At 36.5% G+C, this 24,360-nt stretch overlaps 1 protein-coding gene across 2 annotated transcripts in view; it reads right to left on the bottom strand.

Moving 5' to 3' along the window:
• Positions 1 to 24,360, bottom strand: part of LOC131144092 (alpha,alpha-trehalose-phosphate synthase [UDP-forming] 1-like) — a 79,354-nt gene that overhangs the window by 15,045 nt on the left and 39,949 nt on the right. For both annotated transcript variants that reach the window (XM_058092478.1, XM_058092477.1), the window contains exons 11-12: positions 8,301 to 8,488; positions 6,890 to 7,007 (exon numbers count right to left, since the gene is read on the bottom strand). In XM_058092478.1, coding sequence (XP_057948461.1) covers positions 6,890 to 7,007; positions 8,301 to 8,488 — 306 coding nt within the window. The remainder of the gene's footprint in view (positions 1 to 6,889; positions 7,008 to 8,300; positions 8,489 to 24,360) is intronic.

Here is a 24,360-nt window from a genome sequence, read left to right on the forward strand (position 1 = left end):
TATTCAACACTTTATCAGCCAACTCAAAACATCTACCACTAAAACAAACAAAAATGGAAAAATAAGATCCCCTTGTCTAATCCCCCTCGTGGCCCTAAACCAAGATTTAGGCTCACCATTCACTATCATCGCAATATTCACATTAGACATACAACCTTTCATCCATTTACACCATCTTTCTCCAAACGTTCCTCACTAAAATCTTATGCAAAAAATTCCAACTCACTCTATCATATGCTTTTTTCAAAATTCAACTTAAAAACAAGCCCCATCTTCTTCCTTCTCCTAATATCCTTAACAATTTCATTCGCAATCAGAATTACATCCATAATCTGTCTTCCTCCCACAAATACACTATGGACCTTAGAAATAGTCTTATCAAGCACCACACATAACCCATTAGCTAGCACTTTAGTGACTATTTTATAAACACTTGAAACTAAGCTAATCAATCAATAATAAAAAAATTTGATGGACCTATTTTCTTAGGCACCAAAGCGATAAAAATAGAATGAATACTCTTGCTAGGAGCCTCATTCCAATAAAATTCATTAAAAACTTTCATAAGGTCATTCTTCACCACTATCAAACAATCTTGATAAAATTAAAACCATCCGGCCCAAGAGCTTTATCACTCTCCATACTAAAAGCTATAGCCCTAACTTCCTCTTCCTCAAAAGCTCTCTCTAACTAGTCTATTTATCAACAAGCAAAGGATCCCACTATAATCCTTCCACCATCGATCTACTCTCATCCTCCTCAGAATATACATTATAATAAAAATTTGTGATCTCCAAAGCAATTCTATTAGAGCTTGTGATAATAGCTCTCCTTTCCACCTCCATCTCCCTAATCAAAATCTTTCTTATTTTTTCATTAGCCATCCTATGAAAAAATTTAGAACTGCAATCTCCATCTATAACCCACTTAAACTTCGTCTTTTGCCTCTAGCTTCTCATTTCCTTAAAGATCAGCTCTTCCAATTCATTTCTCAAAGAAATCCTTTTAGCTTCTTCTTCCCTCAAAAGGGCCATTCCTTCCTTTCTAAATCTTCCAAATTTCGTAGAATAGTAGACTTTTTAACCCTAATAATTCTGAACACCTCCCTATTCCATACTTCTAGTTTTTTTTTTTTTTTTTCCCAACCTCTTCAACTTCCCTAGAAACCTAAACTCCTCCCAATTCCTTTCCACATCATCACTCCACAAATCCCTAACCAAGGATGGAAAAGAGCCATGATCTAAACACATATCCTCAAACATAAAATGGGTAGGACCCCAAGGCACTTTTCTCAATTCCAATATTATAGGAATGATCAAACATGGGTCTAGATAATACTACTTGAGATAGATTAGGGAACTCCTCCTCCTAGTCATTAGAAAACAAGAACCTATCAATTCTACTAGCCACCTCCCTAGCCCCACCCACTGACCACGTACAATTGGCATTACCCAAGGGAAGATCCCTCCACACTCCCTAACAACCAAATCAAACTTTTGCATAGATGCATTAACCCCACCATCCCCCTTCTTTTCCTAAAGGAACCTGACTACATTAAAATCATCACCCACAATCCACCTCGGTGAGCAAAAAATAGAAACAAAGTAAAGCTCATCCCATAAACAATCCCTAAGAATAGGCCTAGAAGGACCGTACACAAAGGAAATCTACCATTGACCCCTAATAACACTAGAATGCTGCCCGCCGCACCCCAAGAGGGTACAAGAATCCAATCCTTACACCGCCCTTTCCAAATCCATCTAATGACCTCATGTCTACTAACTCAAGCTTAGTCTAATGAATTAAAACAATATCAGGAGATTTCCTACGTAAAACCTCCCTAATCAAACACCTTTGCCTAGCATACCCTAAACCTCTAACATTCCAACTAATAATCTTCATAATCTAACATGCTTACCCCCTTTCCCCATCCCGTTCCTTCCCCGCATAATTAATGCAAGAAACCAGATATTTTAATTCTTTTTCCACCCTCTTTTTTTGCCTCCCATAAGTTTTTGGACTCAATTCCAACTTGACCTCAACATCTACAGGATTCTCTAACTTCAACCCCATATCATATAAGAGCTCGTTTGGGTCTCTGTAGTCCCTCTTACTAGCCCCTCGACCAACACCAAAGTCACTCCCCACCATTAATTTTGGCATAAAGACTTAGCAGGGAAAAAAAAAAACTTAATAGAAATAGGAAGAATACTTTTTTCAGATTCTGAGGAACAGATTAGCCACTATATCCACTGTCTCCTCCTCACTACCTCTCCCAACACCTGGAGGGCTACCACCAACGACCACCTTTCCAAGAATAGGCTCAAGCACAAGGTGCAAAAGCCCCTCAGCAATCAAATTTTTACTCTAATTAGAACTATGCTTAACATAACTTTCTATCCCTTGCCTAATATCAAAGAACAATAAAAGCCTCTCTGCCTGTGTAAGCTAAGGTGTAAGTAAATGTTTCTTACTCTATAATATCTCTTCCGTTCTTTCATTAAAGCACAAATCCCCATCAAGTTCTTCTCAATTGTTTTATCCTCCCATATTTGTCGCACTTCTCAACTAATCAATATCTTATCCAAGAACAATAAGCCCGAATCAAAATCACAAAAGTTGCTATGATCATCATCTGCTTTTGAACACCTCTCATCATCATCATCTATTTGAGTATCATCATATTCAATAGAAAACGATCCCTTACTGCAGCTTGGATCAGTTTCGAAAAAAGTACTGCCTTGTTTTTGCTACACTAATTTTTGTATATGATCCTCTAAATTGTCCCTTTGCAAAAGTATATCGTCTGAAAACTCTACCTCCCCTTTAGCTAAACCCTTCTCCCCCCTAATTCCGTCATCGTGTCTATATGTCGCTTAATCTTATCCATAGATATTGAAATCATTTGAGTATGCTCACTGAACCTTTCTACCTCTAAGCTTACTTCTTTAATTTCTACCTTAGTTTTGCCCTCACTGACTTCCTCACTTTTCTTTTTAGTGTTATGTTGGGACTAGGTATAAGCATCTTGTCCTCTAGTAATCTTTTTGGATAAGGTTTGGCCCACTACCCTCTTTTCCTAAACCCATTTAGTGGCGATAAGAGGCCCACTAGTTGCAAGTCCAAATTTCCCTTTCCTGGACCCAATTTTAATTTGGAAGCAATATTAAAATTTGGGCTTGATGGAGAAGTTAAAAAATCTTTCCGGAAATCACAGACGTCCTCATCATTCTTTCATGAATCGATCTTTCCCCTCGCTGACACATCGCTAACGACTTCTGCGAATGTGCTTCTATGATTTTGAGCTCCAGATCTGCTCCATCATCAACCTTTCATTTCTTATCATGTTTAAGGAATCACAATTTGAACATCTAAAGGCAATAATCTTGTTATGATTGCAAGAAAGCTACATAAGTGCTTCAAAAAGATTTCTCTAGCCTTCACTGTTCTTACTCTCAAGAACACATAAAATCTTGTGTTTTCCTTCTACACTCCCCTTCTCTATACGAAGAAATCACCTTTTTTTCATTGAATTGCAATGTAATTGAGGCCCAAGCTCCTTCACCTTTTAAGTATAAGCCTCGCCTACTCCTTGTTTTCCTTGACATATTACCCCTCCCAAAATATCTTTTCTATCCAAAAAATTCCTATTTCTTTAGAATAATACATAAAAACTTTCTCCCTAAAAACTCTGAAATTTGAAAAAAATGAGGGCTCGAGATGATTAGCACAGAAGGTTTTGCATTCAAGCTGCACTGATGTATGACCTCCCCAGCCAAATAGCTTCTTACTTGACAAGCCACTAGTCCCCCCATTCTTTAAAATAAAAAATCCAATGTAACCGATTTGAAATAATCAATTAACTATACTTGTCCACCACTCTTGAGAATCAAAATCACAAATGAGACTTGAGAGTTCTCTGCAGGTTGAAAGAGGGTACACCGATCGCCCCAAGAAGCCAAAGATGATTTGCCAAAGGGGTAATCTGCTTGTATGCTCATTTGCAATGACTATGCTAAGATCAATTTCTAGGAGCAAGATTCTCCTGACGGTCAAACAAGGGATCTCGAAGAATAAGATTGTTGAGGAAGATTTGTCTTTGTTAAATGGTCAATCTTTGTTAACTAGTTAGTCGGCTAGGTTAAGAATTGATCGATCACTCTCTATCGCTAGTGGAGTTAAGGGAACCCTAAAGCCAAGGATGACTTGCCGCACACATCACAAGGGATTGCACAAGGGAACAACAAGTCTAACTAGAGGATATAGGGTTCAAAATTTGTGGTGTTGGGTCTTCGATTCGATTTCAGGTCTAGGTTAGGAGAGATATTTGGCTTCAAGCCAGAAAATATGGGAGAAAGATGTTCAGTGGTGTTCACTATTCTCGCTGTTGCGAAAGAGGGCGCGTCAGGGAGGGAACATCCTTTTTTGCTTTAACCCTTCTGCAATTTTCTTTTACGAAATTCCATCATATACCCTGCTCATTCATATGTCTGAGGCGCATAGAGCTTAGTGTCAACTATGTCAGTATCTGATGAAGCAGTTGCTATACTACCCACAATTATACTATCTATTAGCCGATACAGATTGTTATCAACTCATTTACCCTTCATAACAATCATAGAACCCTTTGACACATTTAGGATTCCACTTCCAAGAGTGCTAAAAGCCCATGCAAAGTCTTTTCTTAGTAACCTAGTGAAAGAAGGTTTTTGTTTAATTCTGGAACAAGTGTAACATTTTGTGATGTTCTAACAATGCCATCCAAAAATTTTAACTTTCACAATACCAATGTCAATTACAGGACATGGATGATCATCCACAAGAACTACTGATCCACCATCACATTGTTTGCAAGTATCAAACCACTCCCTATATGAACAATAATGAAGGGAGCAACCAAAACCCATAGTCCAAGTATCCTAAAAATAATTGTTACCTGAAGCAACCAGCTAAAGCTCTTCATCGTCTAAACAATCTACCATTACATTTGCAGAGCTTGAAGGTCAATCTTTCTTGTCTTCATCTTTCTTCCAAAGAGGGTAATCCTGCTTATAGTGCCCCTTCTATTAGCACTTGAAGCAATCAACATTCTTGGCCCTTGATCTAGACTTCAATTTGCCCCTCTACTTATAACAATTGGAGGACCAATTGTGTGACCGAGGCCAATAAGGATCATTTAGGTCTCATAGATGGATTTGAATGGGGTCAAGATGCAGGAGGTAGGATTGATTTGGAGGCGCATGGAATGTAATCTAAGGCACGTAAGGCGTGGGGGGTAAGGCCCAATTGATCAATTGTTGAAGAGTTAAGCTTGCTCCCATAAAGGAGACAATTTCAGCCCAAAGGAGAGTTCGAATTGGGCTTGAGTGTTTGTACTTGTGTTCCTGCAAATCTAGATATGTGGATGAGGAGTAGTGAGGAGCGGAATTCCATGGATTCATGCCATTTCCCATGGTTAAGTAATAACTCCTAGCTGGTTGCATGATAAATAATGGTTTTGCTTCAAGGGGGAGGGTTTGGAACTCACAAGTGAGGGAGAGATTGTTGAGAATTTCACTTGTGAGTTTGTCTCACATTGGAAAACCTAAGTAGATGGTGGTTGTTTATATAGATGGTTAGGCCCAACACCTAATAGGCTTAAGTTTTAGGTCAAGTTGGTGCTTACCAGTGTATATCAAGTCTACCCATGGACTCTCCTGGTGTTAACAAATGGTATCAGAGCCAACGAATCCTAACTTTGAGCAAGCAACATCGTAAAAAGTTTAGGTACGAAGCTAATTCTCCTGATGCGCTAACAATTGGAGGACTAAGTGTGTGACCAAGGCCAATAAGGATCATCTAGGTCTAGTAAATGGATCCGAATAGTATCAATAAGTGAGAGGTGGGATTGTTTTGGAGACACATGGAATGCAATCAAGGCACGTAAGGTGTAGGGGTAAGGCCCACTCAAGCAACTGTTGGAGAATTAGGCTTGCTCCCTCAAGGAAGACGATTTTCACTCTAAAAGGAGAATACAAATTAAGCTTGAGTGTTCATGCATGTGTTCCTGTGAATGTAGATACCTGAAAAAAGAGCAATGATGGGTGGAGTCCCATGATTTCATACCATTTCCCACAGTTGAGTAATGACTCCTAGTTGTTTGCATGACAAGTAATGGCTTCCATTCAAGGGGGAGTGACTAGAACTCACAAGTGAGGGAGATTGTTTAGAATTCCCCTTGAAAGTTTGTCCGACATTGGAAAAATAAAGTGGAAGATAGGTGCTTATATACATGGCTGGGCCCAAGACCCAATAGACTTAAGCTTTTGGATCATGTTAGCGTTCATCCATGTATATCAAGGCCCTATGAAGACTCCTCTGAACTCTAAAAGCAACCATTGGATTCTTTAAATCAACAAGTTCTTCACTTGTCAGCTCATATATGAATCTCCTATCTAAATTCACAAACACATAAAATTACCAACATCTCCCAGACATACATTTTGATTGGTTTAGGGGTTCATCTGATGTGGGCTCCCCCCAAAAATAATAGCATTATAACACCATAAAAATACAGATACGCTAAATCCCAATTATGGACAATAGAGTAAACACTTCAATGATTAAGCAAAAAAAAGGTCACCAAGAGGGGAAAGAATTGAAACTACAAGGGCAGACAAGCCCTGTGAGGAGAAAAAAAAAAAGCTATACCCAACACAAGTTTGTAACTTTTTACACCAAAACACCAACCACCTTGATATGATTCCAACAAATTTCTTAAACCCCATCATTCTTAGAAATTAAGCAGTCATTCACATGCAAGGAAGAACTTCCCAAGGGGTAAATAAAACCATAGAAATTTACCATAATGGTTAATTTTCCCATTTGTAAAAGTAAACAAAAAACGCACCAGTATAAGCAATCGATTATTTGCTAGCAAATAACGTTCAATTGCAATTTTTTTCGGAAGTAAAGGTGGAATTTGTCTTGTCCTCAATTGAGCTTCAACAATGGTATCATTGAGTTCACTGCATAGAACAAAAAAATTAAAATAAAATTTCGAACTGTACAAATACCACAGAAAAAAAAAAAAATTAAATATGCAATGAAATTCATCCGGCTCATCAAATAAATAAGACAATTAAAGGCCTACATTGGCCACCAAGCCTCTGTTTCAAGTGTAATATTTCAAAACCATTCTCATCACAAAAAGTTGCATATATATATATATATATATATATATATATATAGTAAATTGAAAATTTTTAGGCATTAACACTCCAGTTCTTACTGGAAAATCAGAATAGAGACAATCCATCGGTTAATTAAACAGTTGATGAAAAATAGTCAGGCTTCAAATTTTTTATGTTAAAAAAAATAATAACAATTTTAGCTATAATATCTTTCCAAGACACACAATGTATTGCCTATATGGTTTGTGTGCAGGGTCATTTTCAGTTCATCGCCACTCATCTCGATTTTGTTTCCTACTTTGATAACATGAAAGATTATGGAAAACTCTGAATGCTCCTGTTTTAAACTGTTTTTTTTTTTAGCAAAAACCTGGAATGGAAAGCAATTTACATGTTCGCCATCCAAGCTGATTATGATTTGGTTTGGGAATTAAAGAAAATCCTTACTGAATTATAGAACTGGCAGAAAAGTGGAACCTTTGTCTCCAACAGTGTCCCTCAGCCATAAATCCGTGCATAGAATTAAAATTTACAGAGACTCATTCCTCCATATAAATGACAAAATTACCATACTGGATGACTAAGAATTTTCCAGGATAGCTTGAGGTTAGATATATGCAAAAACATGGTAATGAATATATTTTTGAAAAGAAGAGAGTCAATTATTACTAATGGAACAAAATTTGTTCTCACCTCATGTTCTTTATTAGCATGATCAAAATACATGGTGACATCTCATGTTTAATTAGGAGAAAAGCATAAACTCTCAATTTTCATTTTTCATATCTAAAATAACCAAGCCTCAAGTCCCACTACATTGGGTCGGCTACATGAATCATTTTTTGCTAATTTGCTCAATCTTGGGCATTATCCTCTGAAAATGGAGGGCTTTTGAATTCTTATTCAATACCCAACCATTTCAGCTGCCTCTCCCTTGTCTTATCTTGTACAGGTGCTCTTTTCTTTTTAATATCTGTGTTGAATATATTTAAACAAAAAAAAACCTGGAAGTAATTACTGCCAATATGACGACCAAACACATGACATGTTTGTGATCCATAATTGTGAAAAAATAGATGGAAGAGTAATTTAACAGAAGCAAATTTAGAAAGCATGGCATCAGCTAACCTCACAAAGGTTTCTGCCCACTCTTGAGATGTGTGAGTAGTCACATGCATAAAGTTATGCCGGTGCCGTTTCTCTCTTTCATCAGCTGGCATATTCAAGGCATAACCAATTGAAGCTGCTACTTCTGTAACATTCCATGGGTTTACCAAAATAGCTCCAGCACCAAGTGACTGTGCTGCACCTGCAAACTAGAAACACCTCAAAAAATTTAATGGTACACTCTTACTCAAATATGACCATTAACACCTAATGGTGGAGCTTAGTTTGGCACATGATATTTCAAATGCAAACCCAAATTGCATTATCTTATGCATTTCTCAAAAACTAAGACATTTGCAGAAATCAAACTTGGGAATGGGAATGGAAAGCACTTGGGCTAGGGCACCCCCATCCCTAACCTCTCCTAAAGAACCACCTTGTTCCCCACCCAAACTCTGGAAGAGGCTTTCAAATAGAAATCCCATCCCCTTTGAAAGAAAATAATTTCAAATCTGTCTCTGCCTTGTCTCCCTCTTTTTAATCAAAATCAATACCAAAACAAAAGTTTAATATTGACGATCAAAATCAAGAAACAACAAAATAAGTCCACAGATTCATCTAATATTCCTAACAAATAACCAAAACAATAATGAATTTTAGATAATGATCTTTTCAAAATATGGGCTTTATCGAGGCTTAATGGACATTATTGGTCCATAATCTAACAGCTCAAGCATTTAGGCCCTGCAGTGACATAACATGATATCAGAGCATTAACTGTCAAGGGTCCTGGGATCAATTCCTTGCTGCTTGCATTTATAATGTGTTTGTTAAAAAATATCTTACTCTTCATGATGCAAGTTAATTCATACTTATTCCCATTTCCCCATTCAATCATGTTTCACATATGAGGGAGCATTAGGGCTAGATATACATTGTTCACCAACAACCTAAGAGATTACCAAGAAATTTCTTCATTAATAAAACCAATGTAATTATTGTCCTCTGCGAACTAACATCAGTGAACTAAAACTTGAAACGCAAGTAAAGATAAGTTTTTGATACACACATATACATACATACATACATGATGGTGCACAATGAAGGAGACTGCCAATTGATTTTTGACTGTATTTAAGGAAAACAAAGAGCCCTGACAAAGCTACAGACTGTGATTAAGAATGTTCAAATGTTTTTGAGCAATTTTCAGTGGTACACAATTGCACATTCCCATACAAAGGTTAACAAAGCAGCTAATGTTATTGTCACCTTAGGACAAAATATTGTTTTTTAATAGCATGTTACCTAATCAATTTCCTGCCAGTATTGACTGTGTATGAAAAAGACACGACTGTAAATGAAAATTTTTAGTCATGAAAAGAAGCTTCTCTCAAGTGATATCGAAAAACGTGAAAAGGAAGCCAATGATTTCAATTGCCAGAAACCAGATGGGCTGTTGGAGGTACCATTACATAAAAACAATGTTCTGTGATTTCTCAGCATCGTTCAAGAGCCCCTCTCCAACAGTTTAGCAGTGTCCCTGAAAGCATGTACGCTCAGCCAAGAGGTTCTCTTAATGCAACTACAACTTCGTAAGATATGTCATTTGCTACTAAGTGCATTTTCTCATCATTTCTTATAGCATTGTCCCTGAAAGAATGTATGCTCAGGCAACAAAGTTCAATACATTTCCAACTCACAATGCAACTACTGCTTTCTGAAAAGAAATTTCCTTCTAGCTGCATTTTCTCATTACTTCTTATCATTTGTAACAGAAAATGTAATTAATAAATAAATACCTAAAGGAGGACAATATATTGAAAGGAAAAGGGCTCAGGCAGAGATACAGCAACACTATCACCACAGTGACGTAAAGCCCGCAAGGTATAAATGAGCTTGAAATGAAATACTTAGTAATCCAAATCATAGCTATTAATAAAGAAATAGTTTTAATTGATGAAATAGCAGCACATGCCAATCAGAATAGCAGCAATATCCATTAGAAACAACATGTTTTAAGATGAACACAACTAAAATGATCTATAAAATGGAACTTTATCTTTAGGAGTAGATAAAAGGAAGCGATTGAGATCAGTAGCCATGGGACAGCCTAAAATGACAATTTTTGTTATCTAGGTTTCATTATTTATCAGAGAACACAGAGAAGGATATTGTAGCAAAATTTTCATTCAGTAGAAGAAATCTACCTCGGTGTGGGTTGGTCATGTGCAGCCAATCAGAAAGTAGGATCCAAATTTTTAACAGAAAGCTACACTCTCTACTTCATTGATAATTTGAGGGACCTCAGATATGTTTCAAAAGTAATCTATCTTCCTTCTGTCTTTATTGATTAGATCACTTACCTCCTTTCCATCAGTTGATTTTCAACTCTGCCGGAAAAAAGGGATGATGTGGCCTTATATGTAAAAGAAAATTTCACTCTAACACAATTAATTGGCAATAAATAAATAATTTTTTCCCATGGCCATCTCTCTTGTAGACAAGCCCTCACTCCCTCTTGTTAGTCATTTTCTAAGACTAAGATACCTTTTATTCGCAGGATCTAAAGTGCACCCTAGAATGACCTAGGAATCCTCTCTAGAATCACATTTATGTGAATGGATGCTTGTCTTATGAGAATATTTTTGTTTGCTTTGTGTCATGATTCTCTAGAATGCACATTGTTGAGAATTCGACTTGTGAGTTTGTCCCACATTGGAAATTTTGAGTGGGTGATGGGTACTTACATACATTTTTGGGCCCAAAATCTAATAGGCTTAAGCTTTTGGGTCAAGTTGGTGTTCACCCATGTGTATCAAGCCCACCCATGGGCCCTTCCAGTGCTAACAAATGGTATCAAAGCCGACGGTTTGAAACTCTAGGTGAGCGACATCGTAAAAGAAGAGATGTGAAGCTAATTCTCCTGACGTGTTAACAGTTGGAGGACCAAGTGTGTGACCGAGGCCAATAAGAATCATCTAGGCCTGGGATGGATCCGAATAGGGTCAAGATGTGGGAGGTAGGATTGGTTCGGAGGCACGTGGAATGTAATCCGAGGTACGTAAGACTCCTGTGGTAAAGCCCACTTGAGCAACTGTTGGGGAATTGGGCTTGCTCCCATAAGGGAAACGGTTTCCGTTCAAGGAGGAGCAGTTGGAACTCACAAGTGAGTGGGAGATTGTTGAGAATTCCACTTGTGAGTTTGTCCCATATTGGAAAATTTGAGTGGATGATGGGTGCTTATATACATGGTTAGGCCCAAGACCCATTAGGCTTAAGCTTTTGAGTCAAGTTCGAGTTCACCCATGTGTATCAAGCCCACCCTTGGGCTCTTCCGCTACTAACACACATTAGATGCCCATGACCTAGATATGTAACAAGGTATAAAGAATGGTCATATTTTCATATATATGAAGATATTTATTTTAATATAACATTATTTTACTGTATCATATACTATAGTGTATAATATTATATGATAATATAATCATTTATATTATCATATTTTGATCTAATATTATATTATTATAACATAATATAATATTTTCTATATTTTTGTATTTTAATATTTTATTAAAGCAAATATCATAATAGTGTGTAGCAACAATATTTTAAAGGGGGGAGTACATTATTATATCATTTTACAAATATGATAGAAAAAATTACATAATAATAAAAATAAGTTATAATATAATTTGATGCTAAATTAATATTACATAATAATAATACTTACTATTTTTGTTGCTTTCTATTTAATATTATAATAATTAATTATTAAAAATTAAATAACATGTTATAATAATATAATATGGAGAGCATTTAGGTCCAACCAATTGAATGTGGGGAACAATTTATTCATAAAATAGGACACCCACAAGAATGTTAGATACCAATGGGTGAGCATGGGAATTCTTCATTTCAAGGTAATGTGAGATTACTGTGATGTTGCTTTCTGGTTCCAAAACAAACACGAGCATCACATTCTTGGGAATCTTAAACTTATGTTGGTCCCCTATGCTAGCACCATGGGGAGTTTAATGTATGTCATGGTGTGTACAAGATCAAACTTGGCACATGCAGTAAGTGTGGTGAGTAAGTTTCTCTCTAAACGAAATAGACAGCACTAGAAATCCGTCAAATGGATTTTCATAGACTTATGGGGCACTTCTAGTTATGCCATCATGTTCGGTAAGCAATAGGATAGTCCATCAGCTGTGGGGTTTGTTGATGTTGATTATGCAGGTGATATGGATGACAAAAGGTCTACAACGGGTTATGTATACACCCTTGTAGGAGGACCTATATGTTGAAGGTCCATGGTACAATCCTTGGTGGCATTGTATACAAATAAATCCGAATATATGACAGTTGCTAACGTTGCAAAGGAAGTCTTATGGCTTACCAATTTGGTCAAAGAGCTAGGTATACAGCAATGCGGGGTTGTGCTACGTTGTGACAGTCAAAGCACTATCTACTTGGCAAAGAATCAAGTATACCATGCTAGAACCAAACGCAGCAGACTTTTTGATAAAACCGGTTACTACTGAAAATTACAAGCATTGCTTGGACTTACTTCGTGTCTCCACACGCAAGAAGGGAGACGGTCCCAACCTAACGTTCCAAGTTCAAGGTGGAGCAACAGGTTCATGTTTTTTGATTTCTCCTAAGGGGCGTATGCTCGCCAAGGTGGAGTTTGATGTGAATTGTGGCTCACATTCTAAGGGAAAGCATGAAGAAAATCAGAGTGCAGCAGGGGCAGTATTTCTATTCTATCAGAAACCGTCAACTGTTTCATGGTTTGCTTGAAACCGTCGACGGTTTGGGTCGGGGTAGCGAGGCTGATTTTAAATTTTGAATTTGAATGTTAGTGTGGTTGGGTGACTGGAGGGAAACCTCCGAAGTGTTTATAAATATACCATTCTGGGTATATTCTGAGAGAGGAAGATTATTGTAAGAGGGATTGTATTGTATGTTCTTTGACACATATAGTGAAAACTTTGCCAATTGCTCCCATGGTTGTAGGCATTGCCAAACCATGTAAATCTTTGCGTGCTTGTTCTTACTTTCAGATATACTCTGTGTGTGTGTGTTGCATATTTGTTCTTCATTAGTTGTTGCGTTTAATTTTCGCTGTGCATATCCGAGTTCATTCACAACAACACCACAATACCTCCAGATGCCCCTCTTGAAGATAGAATAGCCCAATCTTTACCTCTCCCCGTCCATATCTCCCTAATAATACCCCTATTTACACTTTCTACTTTGTTCCTTAGCAAAAGCAAAATATAAGTAGTGTGTAGACACTAATTCCTAATCAAGCCTTTTTTCTACAATTTCCTAGCCTTCTAACATTCAAACTACCTCAAGATCACATTTGACACCACAAATGCACTTTACCACGAAAATGGACACCTCACCACCCCCCACCCCCCCAAAAGCCCAAATTTGTACATTTTTGTTTCCCTTTATTTCAGAATTTTTCACTATATTTTTTTTTGGAGGGGGGGGGGGGTTAGATAAGCTATGGAAAAGAAAAGAGGAAAAAAAAACAGAAATACAAAATTAACTACAAAGAAAAAGTAGTCTAAAATTTCTAAGATTTTCAAAAAATAGGTAAAATAGATTTTGTTAAATAAGCATTCAATACACGTATATAGAACTAGATGGTATGGATTTGGTATTGATGTTTTCGAAATCTTTACTAGATTAGGGACAATGTGCTAGCCAGTTTTATTTGACAAAATTGTAATGACCAACTCAATTCCAAATTAATGGAGGAAAATTAATTTTATAGCTCTGAATAAAAAGAATACCACTGCAATAAAACTTTAGGAAATAGTAATTGAACAAAAGATTATATCATGAAATTAGGTTAAGAAAATTAATTTTGTTGGACTAGAGAGATCCCAGAATATTAATGAAAATTTAGGTAAGAAAAAAATGAATTTACACAGTTTTTTCCTTGTAACTTGGGGAAAACTTTAGAAAAGATATTTGGGAATTATTACGATGGACATGGAGTAGATAGTAAGTATATAAATGCTATCAAGAACTTATACAATGAGCATTAGGACTACACAAGGAAAACTATGTGTTTCCATACACTATAAGGCTCCATGGTGTATGTAGTTTGCAAATTAAATCATCTTTGATAGATGAAACTGAGTAGAATCTTGGAACTATGGAGGAAGGTTTTACAAGCAAGAGACTCAAAATACTTGTTGACTTTTTGAGTCCGATCCCTGTTTTGATGCTAACAAAGCACCAGTTTCTTATGTGTGTTTTTAAGTGCTTGAACAGGTTTACTATTCAACACACACATAAGGCAAAAGGGAAATGGAAGCCAGAAGACTTAAAGCTTACTTCAATTGGCGCATTCCATTGAAAGAAGAGCAATGAAGAAGAAGAAGAAGAAGACGACATTTAATTTTAATTTGTACTGCATTTAATTTTTTATTATTTAGTCTGTAATAATGCATGCATCTTGCATAATATGAATTGAATGTGCAGACAGAACCGTAGACTGACCATAGGGAACCAAACGCCATAGATTGACCTTAGGGATCATCTTCGGTCAACCGACGTCGGATTTTTGGGGTTAACTCAAAAAGACCATAGAATGACTATAGGAATCCCTCAAGTAAATAGGCTCATAACTCGCTTTAATAGGGATTTAACTTAGGTCTTTATTTGGGCCAAAAATAAGTTGTGGACTAATTCGGTCGACCGAATCCTGGCAATGTGAAATGCCTCAGTCGACCGAACTGGGTGGAAGTCAACATTTCGACTTCACTCGGTCGGCTAAATCTTTTTGAACGTATTTTTCTCAGTTGACCGAACTCACACGTGTCTGCTCCTCAACAACTCAGTCGACCGAACTTCCAGTGCATTTTTTATTGAGTCGACCAAACCATAAGAATAGCAGACCAAAGTTCAGATATAGTTGACCGAACCTCGAAGGGTTCGGAAATCGCTCTGTGTCAGTCGACCAAACTTTTAGTTCAAAATCTTCTCGGTCGACTGAACTTGGCAATTAGATCGACCGAACTTAAAATATAGTCAACCGAAACTCTCGGGTTAGAATTTTTTAAAAGTGCTAAAACGTCATTAACTTTTAATTAAACTTTTCCAAAATACCAAGTGTGTCCCCAACGGTCATAATTTTCGGAAAATCTATAAATATCCCCTCATAACTCCTAATTAGCAACTTTGATTAACTATAAAATTCTCTCTAAACCTTTGTTAATCAAAGTTCCCCCAAACCAATTTTTATTACTAAAATCTATTCTTTGGGGCAAAATCTTTTAAGCAAAACTCTCTAACTCTTTTCCACTCTTTCATTTCAAAAATTACTCTTGAAGAGAGTATATTTACTTTTGGGCATTTATTTTTACATTCTTACTCTTACTTATTATTTATATTTGAAAATATTTTTGAGAGTATAGCTTTGGTTTCTCCCACTTGTTTCCTTGATAAATATTTTTGGGAGAAAGTTATTTATTGCACAAATATTTTCTTGAACTTAAATTTCTAGATTCTCCAAATATTTTTTATTTGCAAAAATATTTATAGGAGAACAACAATACTCACTTTTCATATATATTTTATTTGCGCAAAATTATTTGATAGCACCCTTACTCTACTGAGCATAATGCATATCATATTAGAGTACATATATTTTGAGCTTTAATGTGTATATCTCTGCTTGTATTTAGAAGCATTTTATCATGTACAAAAATGGTTTTTATTGTAACAGTTGGGTTCATCCCATTAATTGAACTATGGAGTCTCAGCCCCGTAAGTGAGACCGGTTCGGTTCAGTCCGAAAATTGAACTGGGGAGTCTCAGCTCCGTAAGTGAGACAAGTTGGACTCAGCCTTGTAATTGAGCTGAGGTTTAACTCGCCCTATAAGGAGAGGTTGTAACGGCTTCTACCCCGCCCGTTTAAGTGAGCAGGGATAGTGTAATCCTTGGGGGGTATGCCCAAGGCGGGGACGTAGGCTAGTTTGGCCGAACCTTAATAACAAATATTGTTTCGCTCTCTCTCTATCTCATTTAATTACTGTACTTTAATTTCCACACGTGTATGCTTGATTATTCATAGTTCTAATTATTTGCATGCACAACTTTATTTAAATGAAATATGTTGCACGTGTATGCTCACACTTATAGCTTATACATTTTACATACACGACCATAATTAAAATGGGATATGACATGTGGTGAATCGGAAAAATGTTTAAATTAGCCGAAAAGTTTTAAAACTCAATTCACCCCCCTCCTCTTGGGATCACACCAATTCCAATAATACTTAGAAGTAAGATAGAACACAAAAGCAATTTTAGCTATTTTATAGGGGATAACAAACAAGTTAATATCATTTGTTAACAAATTTCTAAAACTAGTATACTTTGTTATCTTGGGTCAAATTTTCAAGCATATGGGTTTATTAAAGATGTCATGCATGATATGAAACCAATTTGATCACATGGAGAAGTGTATCTCGCATGCACTGTGAACATCAAGTACCCAAAAAATTAAAAGGAATGTTTTATGTAACTGTTAGAAGGACCAGTTATACAAAGTGAACCACCATTAAAAGTTAAGGAGTTGTCCCAAGAGGGGGGGGTGAATTGGATTACTAAAATTTCTTTTAAATCTTTTTATGAATTCTTTGACCTCTTGTTAATTTATCAAATACACAGCAAGAACTTAATTACTTTAATAAATTCTCAAACCAATACTTCAACACAACACAAGTAAACCAAAACTTAAACAAACATCCAACCAATCAACAACTTAAAGTAATCAATCACAAAATATAATCTGCAGCACTTTAGCAATTTTCTGCTCAAGGTATTTGATTGTAGCCCTGTGAATATATGTAAGCCCTATGGTTAATTGATTTGATTTCTCAATATGAGGCTCAATATGTAATCCAACACTCTTTCCAAGAATTTAGACTTTAGATAAACTTTTAGTTAGGGTGTTAACCAATCAACGTACTCCCTTACGATTTCCGCAATTTGTATTGATCAACTAATGTACTTCCTTTCAGTTTCCGCAAATCCCAAAATCAAATTAATCTTTAGTTTATTTAATATCCAATCCACGTAGTGTTTATGATCAAAATTAAAACACAACCACGCAATTAATATACGCTAGAAATTAAAGAGAGTAAGGAAAGAGAGTGACACCACGTTTTTTATAAGGTTCGGCTTATCCCCAGCCTACGTCCTCTCCTTTGGCCAATACCACCAAAGGATTCCACTATGCCGTTCCTTTCCGGACGGAACAAACCTTTTACAAGCGATACCCAATGCTTAAACACTCCTAAAGTAGGCTAGAGCAACGCCTCTCCAAGTGATACCGCACACTCGGGTCACTCCTTCAATAGGCTAGAGCAATGTCTCTCCAAGTGATACCCCACACTCGGTCAATGATCCAACAACCTGGAATCGTCAAGAAACAAGAAACAATATTTGCGTACAATAATACTCTCACAAAGAGCATATTAGTACAAATTCAAGCACTAGATACTTCAATATCTAAATATCAAATTGAAATACAATTGAAGCTCAAGTAAGAATTCATCAAGTTCCTTATAGATGAGAATTAGCATCTCAGAACTTAGTAGTTTGATGACCAGCACTTCAAAAAGTCAGCACATCAGTTGAGTAAAGATTTGAGCAAGAGAGAGCTTTGATAGCAAGATGGCTTTTAGCAGATTTTTCAATTCTTGGTGTGATTTGATTTGCAAAACCATGTATTTATAGGCTTCTAAAAGTGATTTCGTGTTGCCCAAGATTACTTGGAGTGTCTTCCAAATTTTTAGAAAAGTTGGGACACAAGAAACCAATATTTGAATTTAAAAACATTTAAAAAAATTTAGCCGTTAACAGTGTTCAGACGACTAAAGTATTGGGTTCAGTCTTCTGATGTTCTTTAATACACTGAAAAATTTGAACTGGACATAGGGTCAGACGACTGAACTATAGGTTTAGACTTCTAAAGTCCCAACTCAAACGACTAAACTGAGCGTTCAGTCTTTTGAGGGTGTACTGCCTCTTCAGGATTTTTCCAAAAAATTCTTTAGTAGAATGAACTTATTCTTCAGTCTTTTGAAGTAATTCTTCAGTCGTTTGAGGATACTCCTCAATCGCCTAGGCAGACCAAATTCAGATTTTTCATTTTTGTCTTCAAAAATCCTTTTTGCTCTCTTGCTTTGATTTCTTATAAAACATTTTCCAGGGTTTGAAATAAGGTCTCTAAGTCCATAACTAACCCTGGAGGAGCTTTCAACATATTTCACAAGATATTTAAATACGAAATACTTACATAAAGACTTCTTATGACTTTTGACATTCTAAACACTTAAGTCTTCATGCTTGTCTTTCTTTGAGCTCTCTTGCTTTGTCTTCCTTTTGCCCCATCTTGTCTTCAAGTTTTAATATACTTTAAACTTTTAAACAAGTCCTCTTTAACATCCATACTCTCATAATCTTCAAACTTTATTAGGACATCTATGAATCCATGCCTTGACTCTCTAAGCTTCATTTGATCATCTTTCTTTGAAGTATAAGCTTTGAATGATCCTTATGAGCATTTAACCTTGTATTCTCATACTTGAGTCCTGAAATGTCATCACTTAACCAAATATATTAAGTTCATCTTATTTGTTATCATCAAAACAAGATTTTAAGCCTTGTAAGGCCAACAACCATGTTAGGATACTAAAAGAAACCACATGCAAAAGGTAATTGTGGTTGGTATGAGAACGTTAAGATGGACTAATGGTATAATTTCAAAGATAAAATAAGAAGTAAATGCATACTCACACATTAGAAATGAAGTTAATAAAAGAAAAAGGAAGGCGCTCATGATGGTTTGGGCTTTATAGTGTAGATTAGATAGTTCATTAATGAGAAAAAATGACTTAAACAAGGTTAGAAGCAATATTAAAAGGATGGTAAACCTAGCAAAGCTTGTGTTAAGGTAGGAAAGAAGGATTTAATAATCGCCCAACTTTTGCATGCGCTGCCCAAATTAAAAACACTCCCTTGTTGTATTCTTTTAGGTCTTCATGCAACACTCTAGAGAGAGAGAGAAAGAGAGAGAGAGAAGGAGATTGAAGGAACCAATGCCGACAACTATCATCACTCAAATCACTGTTAGTGACCTCCATTAACGATACAAGTCTTCCCTCCCACACATACAAACTCCGCTACCAGGTCTTTGAGCGCAAAGCAATTACTGTAGCTCAAAAGGCCATAGAAACAAATATCATCGATGGAAATGTCCATGAGGTGACTTTATTTGATGACCAAGTGTTAAGAAGGAAGAAGAAGAACAAGTGGATGTTAGGGATAAAGACTTGACAACAGCAACTAAGTTGCTGATGACAATCCATGGTTGTGGCATTAAGTGGTGGCGGTTGTACGTTGTATTGTGACCCACTCAATCAATCTCTCTCTCTCTCACCAATGAAAGATCCTCCACTTCTCATAATAAAATTCTCCTAAAAAATTTCAAAAATAAAATAAATCAAAATTAATTGTGAAAGGAAGAGAGAAGTTGTTAATACGGGTAAGAAGGAAAAGAGCAAGGAAGACCGAAGTGAAAGATATGCGAAGGTATTGTCTACTGTGTTAAGGGGAATAGATATACACACACACACACACACACACATAAAAGAGAGAAAACAAAAACAGTTTTATGTGGTTTGACCATTCTAACATCCACAAGGCCCGGCAAAAAAAATAATGTAAAATGACAAATGCCTTAGGTTTTCAACTTTGGCTACAAATATAAATAGTCCGCATATGAAAACTTAAAAATACCATCATCTAACAATATATGGACATTACAATGTGATCAACATATGAAACTACATCATTCATTCCCTTAGTCCCCACAGCCCTCAACACAATTTTGGGGCTTTCATCACTCAAGGACCCTCAAGCCTCTCATCATTCATGTTAAACCTCCTCCTCTTACAAACTTCAAGTAGACCACCCTCTAAATATGAGCACAAGTCAACATTATCTTTATTTATTTCTTTGCAGCATACTCTTTGAAGCCATAAATGAGTGATGACTTAACCTTGTGAGCCAAATATATATTCCTAGTGCATTCTTGAACATTTGAAGTTTTGGGGATCAAGAGGCAATTTCACAAGGTATGAAAACTCTAATTTTATCGATGTCTATTCAAATTTTTTTACCATATAGATCTTCTAATATCTGTACACGTACCTCACCTTATGTGCAGGAGCATTGACGGGCATCCTTGGCCTATTGCCCACTTAAGCTGATGGGTTAAGTAATACTTGGATAAATTCATGTTATCCAACATGCAAGAGGTAGCTGTTGGACAAAATGCTTAAAAAACTGGAAATTTTATCCACACTCAATAGCTGTTAATGAAGCCACCTATTGGAGATTCACCTTTTGGCCAGATAAGGACTATAAAACTCATCCTAAATGGTTCATGATTAACTGGGGTTTCAGAGAGAGGCAAGCTTCTGCAATGCAGCATATTTTCAGTGAAAGGTGAATCTTGGGCTGATTGGCAAATAAAAAGCCTATGCCATGAGAAAAGCCTCGTCATTTTTATTCTCCCTCTTCAGAGATGGCCTCTTATTGCATTATGATTGCACAAGGGCTTCCATGTCCAGAAGGGTAAAGGATGTCAGCATTCAGCAGTACATGTCACTCTAACAAGGCAATTGCTGCTCCAGGGTCATTAGTGGAACAGGTATACCATGGTGATAGGAGGAAAGCAAGCACCCTTCAGCGGTTGATGACTACTTCCCAGGGGAAGGGAGGAGGGGGGATGTTGGGAAGGTGGAGAGATCCTTTTACAGATCAAGAGTTTTGAGTGGAAGATATTAAGGGCAAAAAAATTATAGGTCAGGGAAAGAGGTTAGTGGTAAGGCTAATAGATGTGATAAGACTGGAAGGAGTAATGTTATTCTCATCAAATGGTGGGTGCAAGCGAGTACTAAAATGAGACATAAAAATTGAGTAGAAACAAGGTAATTATAATTGGACAATAAAAATGATGAGAAGAATTTGTGTATTCTAGAATCTTCAACTGTTAAGAAGTTCAATTCAAATGAGAATGTTAGTAAAGGTGATAATCGGGGTCTTGTGACTCATGCATTGGATGATGAGTGTGGCACTAGCACATTTGCTAGTGATGATGGTCTATTATTGGATGAGGTTCAGGAACAATATGGATATGCTTCTTATTCATCTGATTTACTTGAGGATATGTGCCGCCACCTCCAATGAAGGTTAGAGCTGGAGTATAGGGATGGGATTTTGCCAATGCCAGCATAGGAAATTAATGGGAAGGATATAGAAGCTCAACAGCTGATGGACAAGATGGGCCTGCGGCTGTCTGATCCTCAAGAAAAGAAGTGTGGTTGGACAGGGGTAAAAGAAAGGGGAAGAAACCCCAGGCATAAATTAGCAAATTTGCAGTGTTTTCTCAATTATGATGGGAGGGATTTAAAATGGGTTTTCTTTAGTTCCATTAGATCTTTTCTACCCTTTTCTCTTCTTATGTTGGTTTTTTTTTTTTTTTTTTTGGGAGGATTCCTTGCCCTCTTGTAGATTGTAATCTCTTTTTCTATCTTCTTATTATATCCGAAAAAAAAAAATACTCTGCTATAGAAAAATATGAAGTTTCTTAAGAAGTTTATGTGATGAGGTATGCCTATCAATTTAAATAAGGTTCCTCATGCCCAGAGATGTAAATTTGCATACAACTAACAATGTTACATCAAAAAATGCCAGAAAGGACATGCAAAGAAAGAATGGAGAATTTTATAGAGAACCAATTTGACTATGTAGATATGTGTCAAGTCCTATCCCCATACGATGCAGTCCTCTATTTGGTGAGTAATCGATGTAAGAAAAGGCATCATCAAATGACTAGTGACCAAATTCTTATCACAACTGCATCCGACAACTATGCAGCTGCTATGTGTTGAGACAGCCAAATTTCATCTTTGAAGACTCAAATCAGTGTATCTGTCAAAATCAAACTAACCATTTTCTAGAAGGGAGTCTCAATATTTCTGTACTGACCAACTCAAACAAAATGTTACTTAGGGATTCTCATGCCAGTTATATTTTGGTTTTAAGCCACTGAAAATTTTTTCACATAATAATCTCTCTTATGGTTAGAGAGAGAGAGAGAGAGAGAGAGGACAAGATTTTACCATATGTTCCTTCTCCAAAAAACAGAACTTCTTCATCTTACTTATGTTGTTGCACAGACAACTAATGGCATTAAAGCATTAAAAGGAAAATTGGAGGGCCCATCTAGAGAGGCAACTGTGCATGAGTTTATTTTTCAACAAACCTGACCCACTTTCCAACTCCACCCAAAAAAAAAAAATGATGAAAAGATCTGTAGCCAAAGAAATTTTGTAGCCAAAATACCTTTCTAAGGTCAACTTCAATTAGTCATTATGAAAATCACTTGCATCTAGCATAATCTAAAGAAATATATGTTGAGAATTCCACTTATGAGTTTGTGCCACATTGGAAAAAGTGAGTGGATGATAGGTGCTTATATACATGGTTGAGCTCAAGACCCAATAGGTTTAAGCTTTTGGGTCAAGTTGGTGTTCACCCATGTGTATCAAGCACACCTATGGACTCCTCTAGTGCAACAATTAGTATCAAAGCCAAGTTGAATAGTGCCAATATGGAGTTGTTTTTTTGTAAGGATCCTTGATTCCATTTTTGATGTCTAAGAAAAACTTTGTCTAAGCGAATGCTCAGAGACCATTGCGACTCAGTTGCTCCCTAAAGGTCGGCCTGGTCAAAGTGGAAATTCATAGGATATACAGAGTAGACACAGTTGGGATAAGTGCGGTACTATTCATCATCCTAGGCCTTCTGTTATGTTGGTTTGCTATTGGATATATAGTTTTGAAAGATGGCACAAACTACAATCCCAACAACTTCGTCATCATCTTCAAATGCGATAGCTAATACTCGGTTTGAGGTGGAGAAATTTGATGGTACCAATAATTTTGGTATATGGCAATGTGAGGTGATGGACATCCAGTACCAGCAGGAATTAGATATTGCTTTGGATGATAAACCAGAGGGTATGGGCGACAAAGATTGGGAAAAAATCAATTGCCAGGCATGTGGTACAATTCGTTTGTCTTGCTAAAAATCAGAATATTGTGTTATGTGGGAGACATCTGCAAAGAAAGTGTGGAGGGCATTGGAAGATACATTTATGATCAAGATTCTGGAAAATCGGCTCTATCTTAAAAAGAAATTGTTTCACTTCCAATATCAACCAAGAATTTCTATAAATGACCACATAAATGCTTTCAATAAAATTTTGGCTGATTTATTGAATTTGGATGAAAAATTCAAAAATGAGGACAAGGCCTTATTGTTACTGAATTCTCTCTCTGATGATTATGAGCATCTCACCACCACTTTATTATATGGGAAGGATAAAGTTACTTTTGATATTGTTTGTATTGAATTGATTAATACTGAATGCAGAAAAAATGATCAGAGGGTCTATAAGGAACAGTAGCAGAAGCACTGACAATAAGGGGACGTTCTCAGAGTTGTAAACCTAGAAGAAGGAATAAATCTCGAGGGAGACCTGCTAAAGATGAATGCGCCTTTTGTCATGAGAGAGGACATTGGAAGAAGATTGCCCTAAATTGTAGCAAAAGAATAAGGGCAAAGCACATTCTAATGCCAATATAGCCAAGTATGCTTATAGTGAGTCAGATTTTTCTCTTGTTGGAATATCTAAGGCACATTACTATGGTGAGTGGATTTTGGATTTTGGTCATTCCTATCACATGTCTCCCAATAGGGAATGGTTTTCTAATTTTGAAAAATTAGATGGTGAGGTTGTTTTTATAGGAAATGATAACACCTATAAAACTACTAGAATAGATTCAATATAGTTGAAATATCAAGATGGAACTATTAAAACCTTGACTGATATAAGATATGTTCCAAGCCTAAAGAAAAATCAGATCTCATTGGGTGCCTTTGAATCTAAAGGGTTCACTATTACTTTG

This window comes from Malania oleifera, chromosome 12 (assembly GCF_029873635.1).
Source record: "Malania oleifera isolate guangnan ecotype guangnan chromosome 12, ASM2987363v1, whole genome shotgun sequence".
NCBI classification, from domain to species: domain Eukaryota; kingdom Viridiplantae; phylum Streptophyta; class Magnoliopsida; order Santalales; family Ximeniaceae; genus Malania; species Malania oleifera.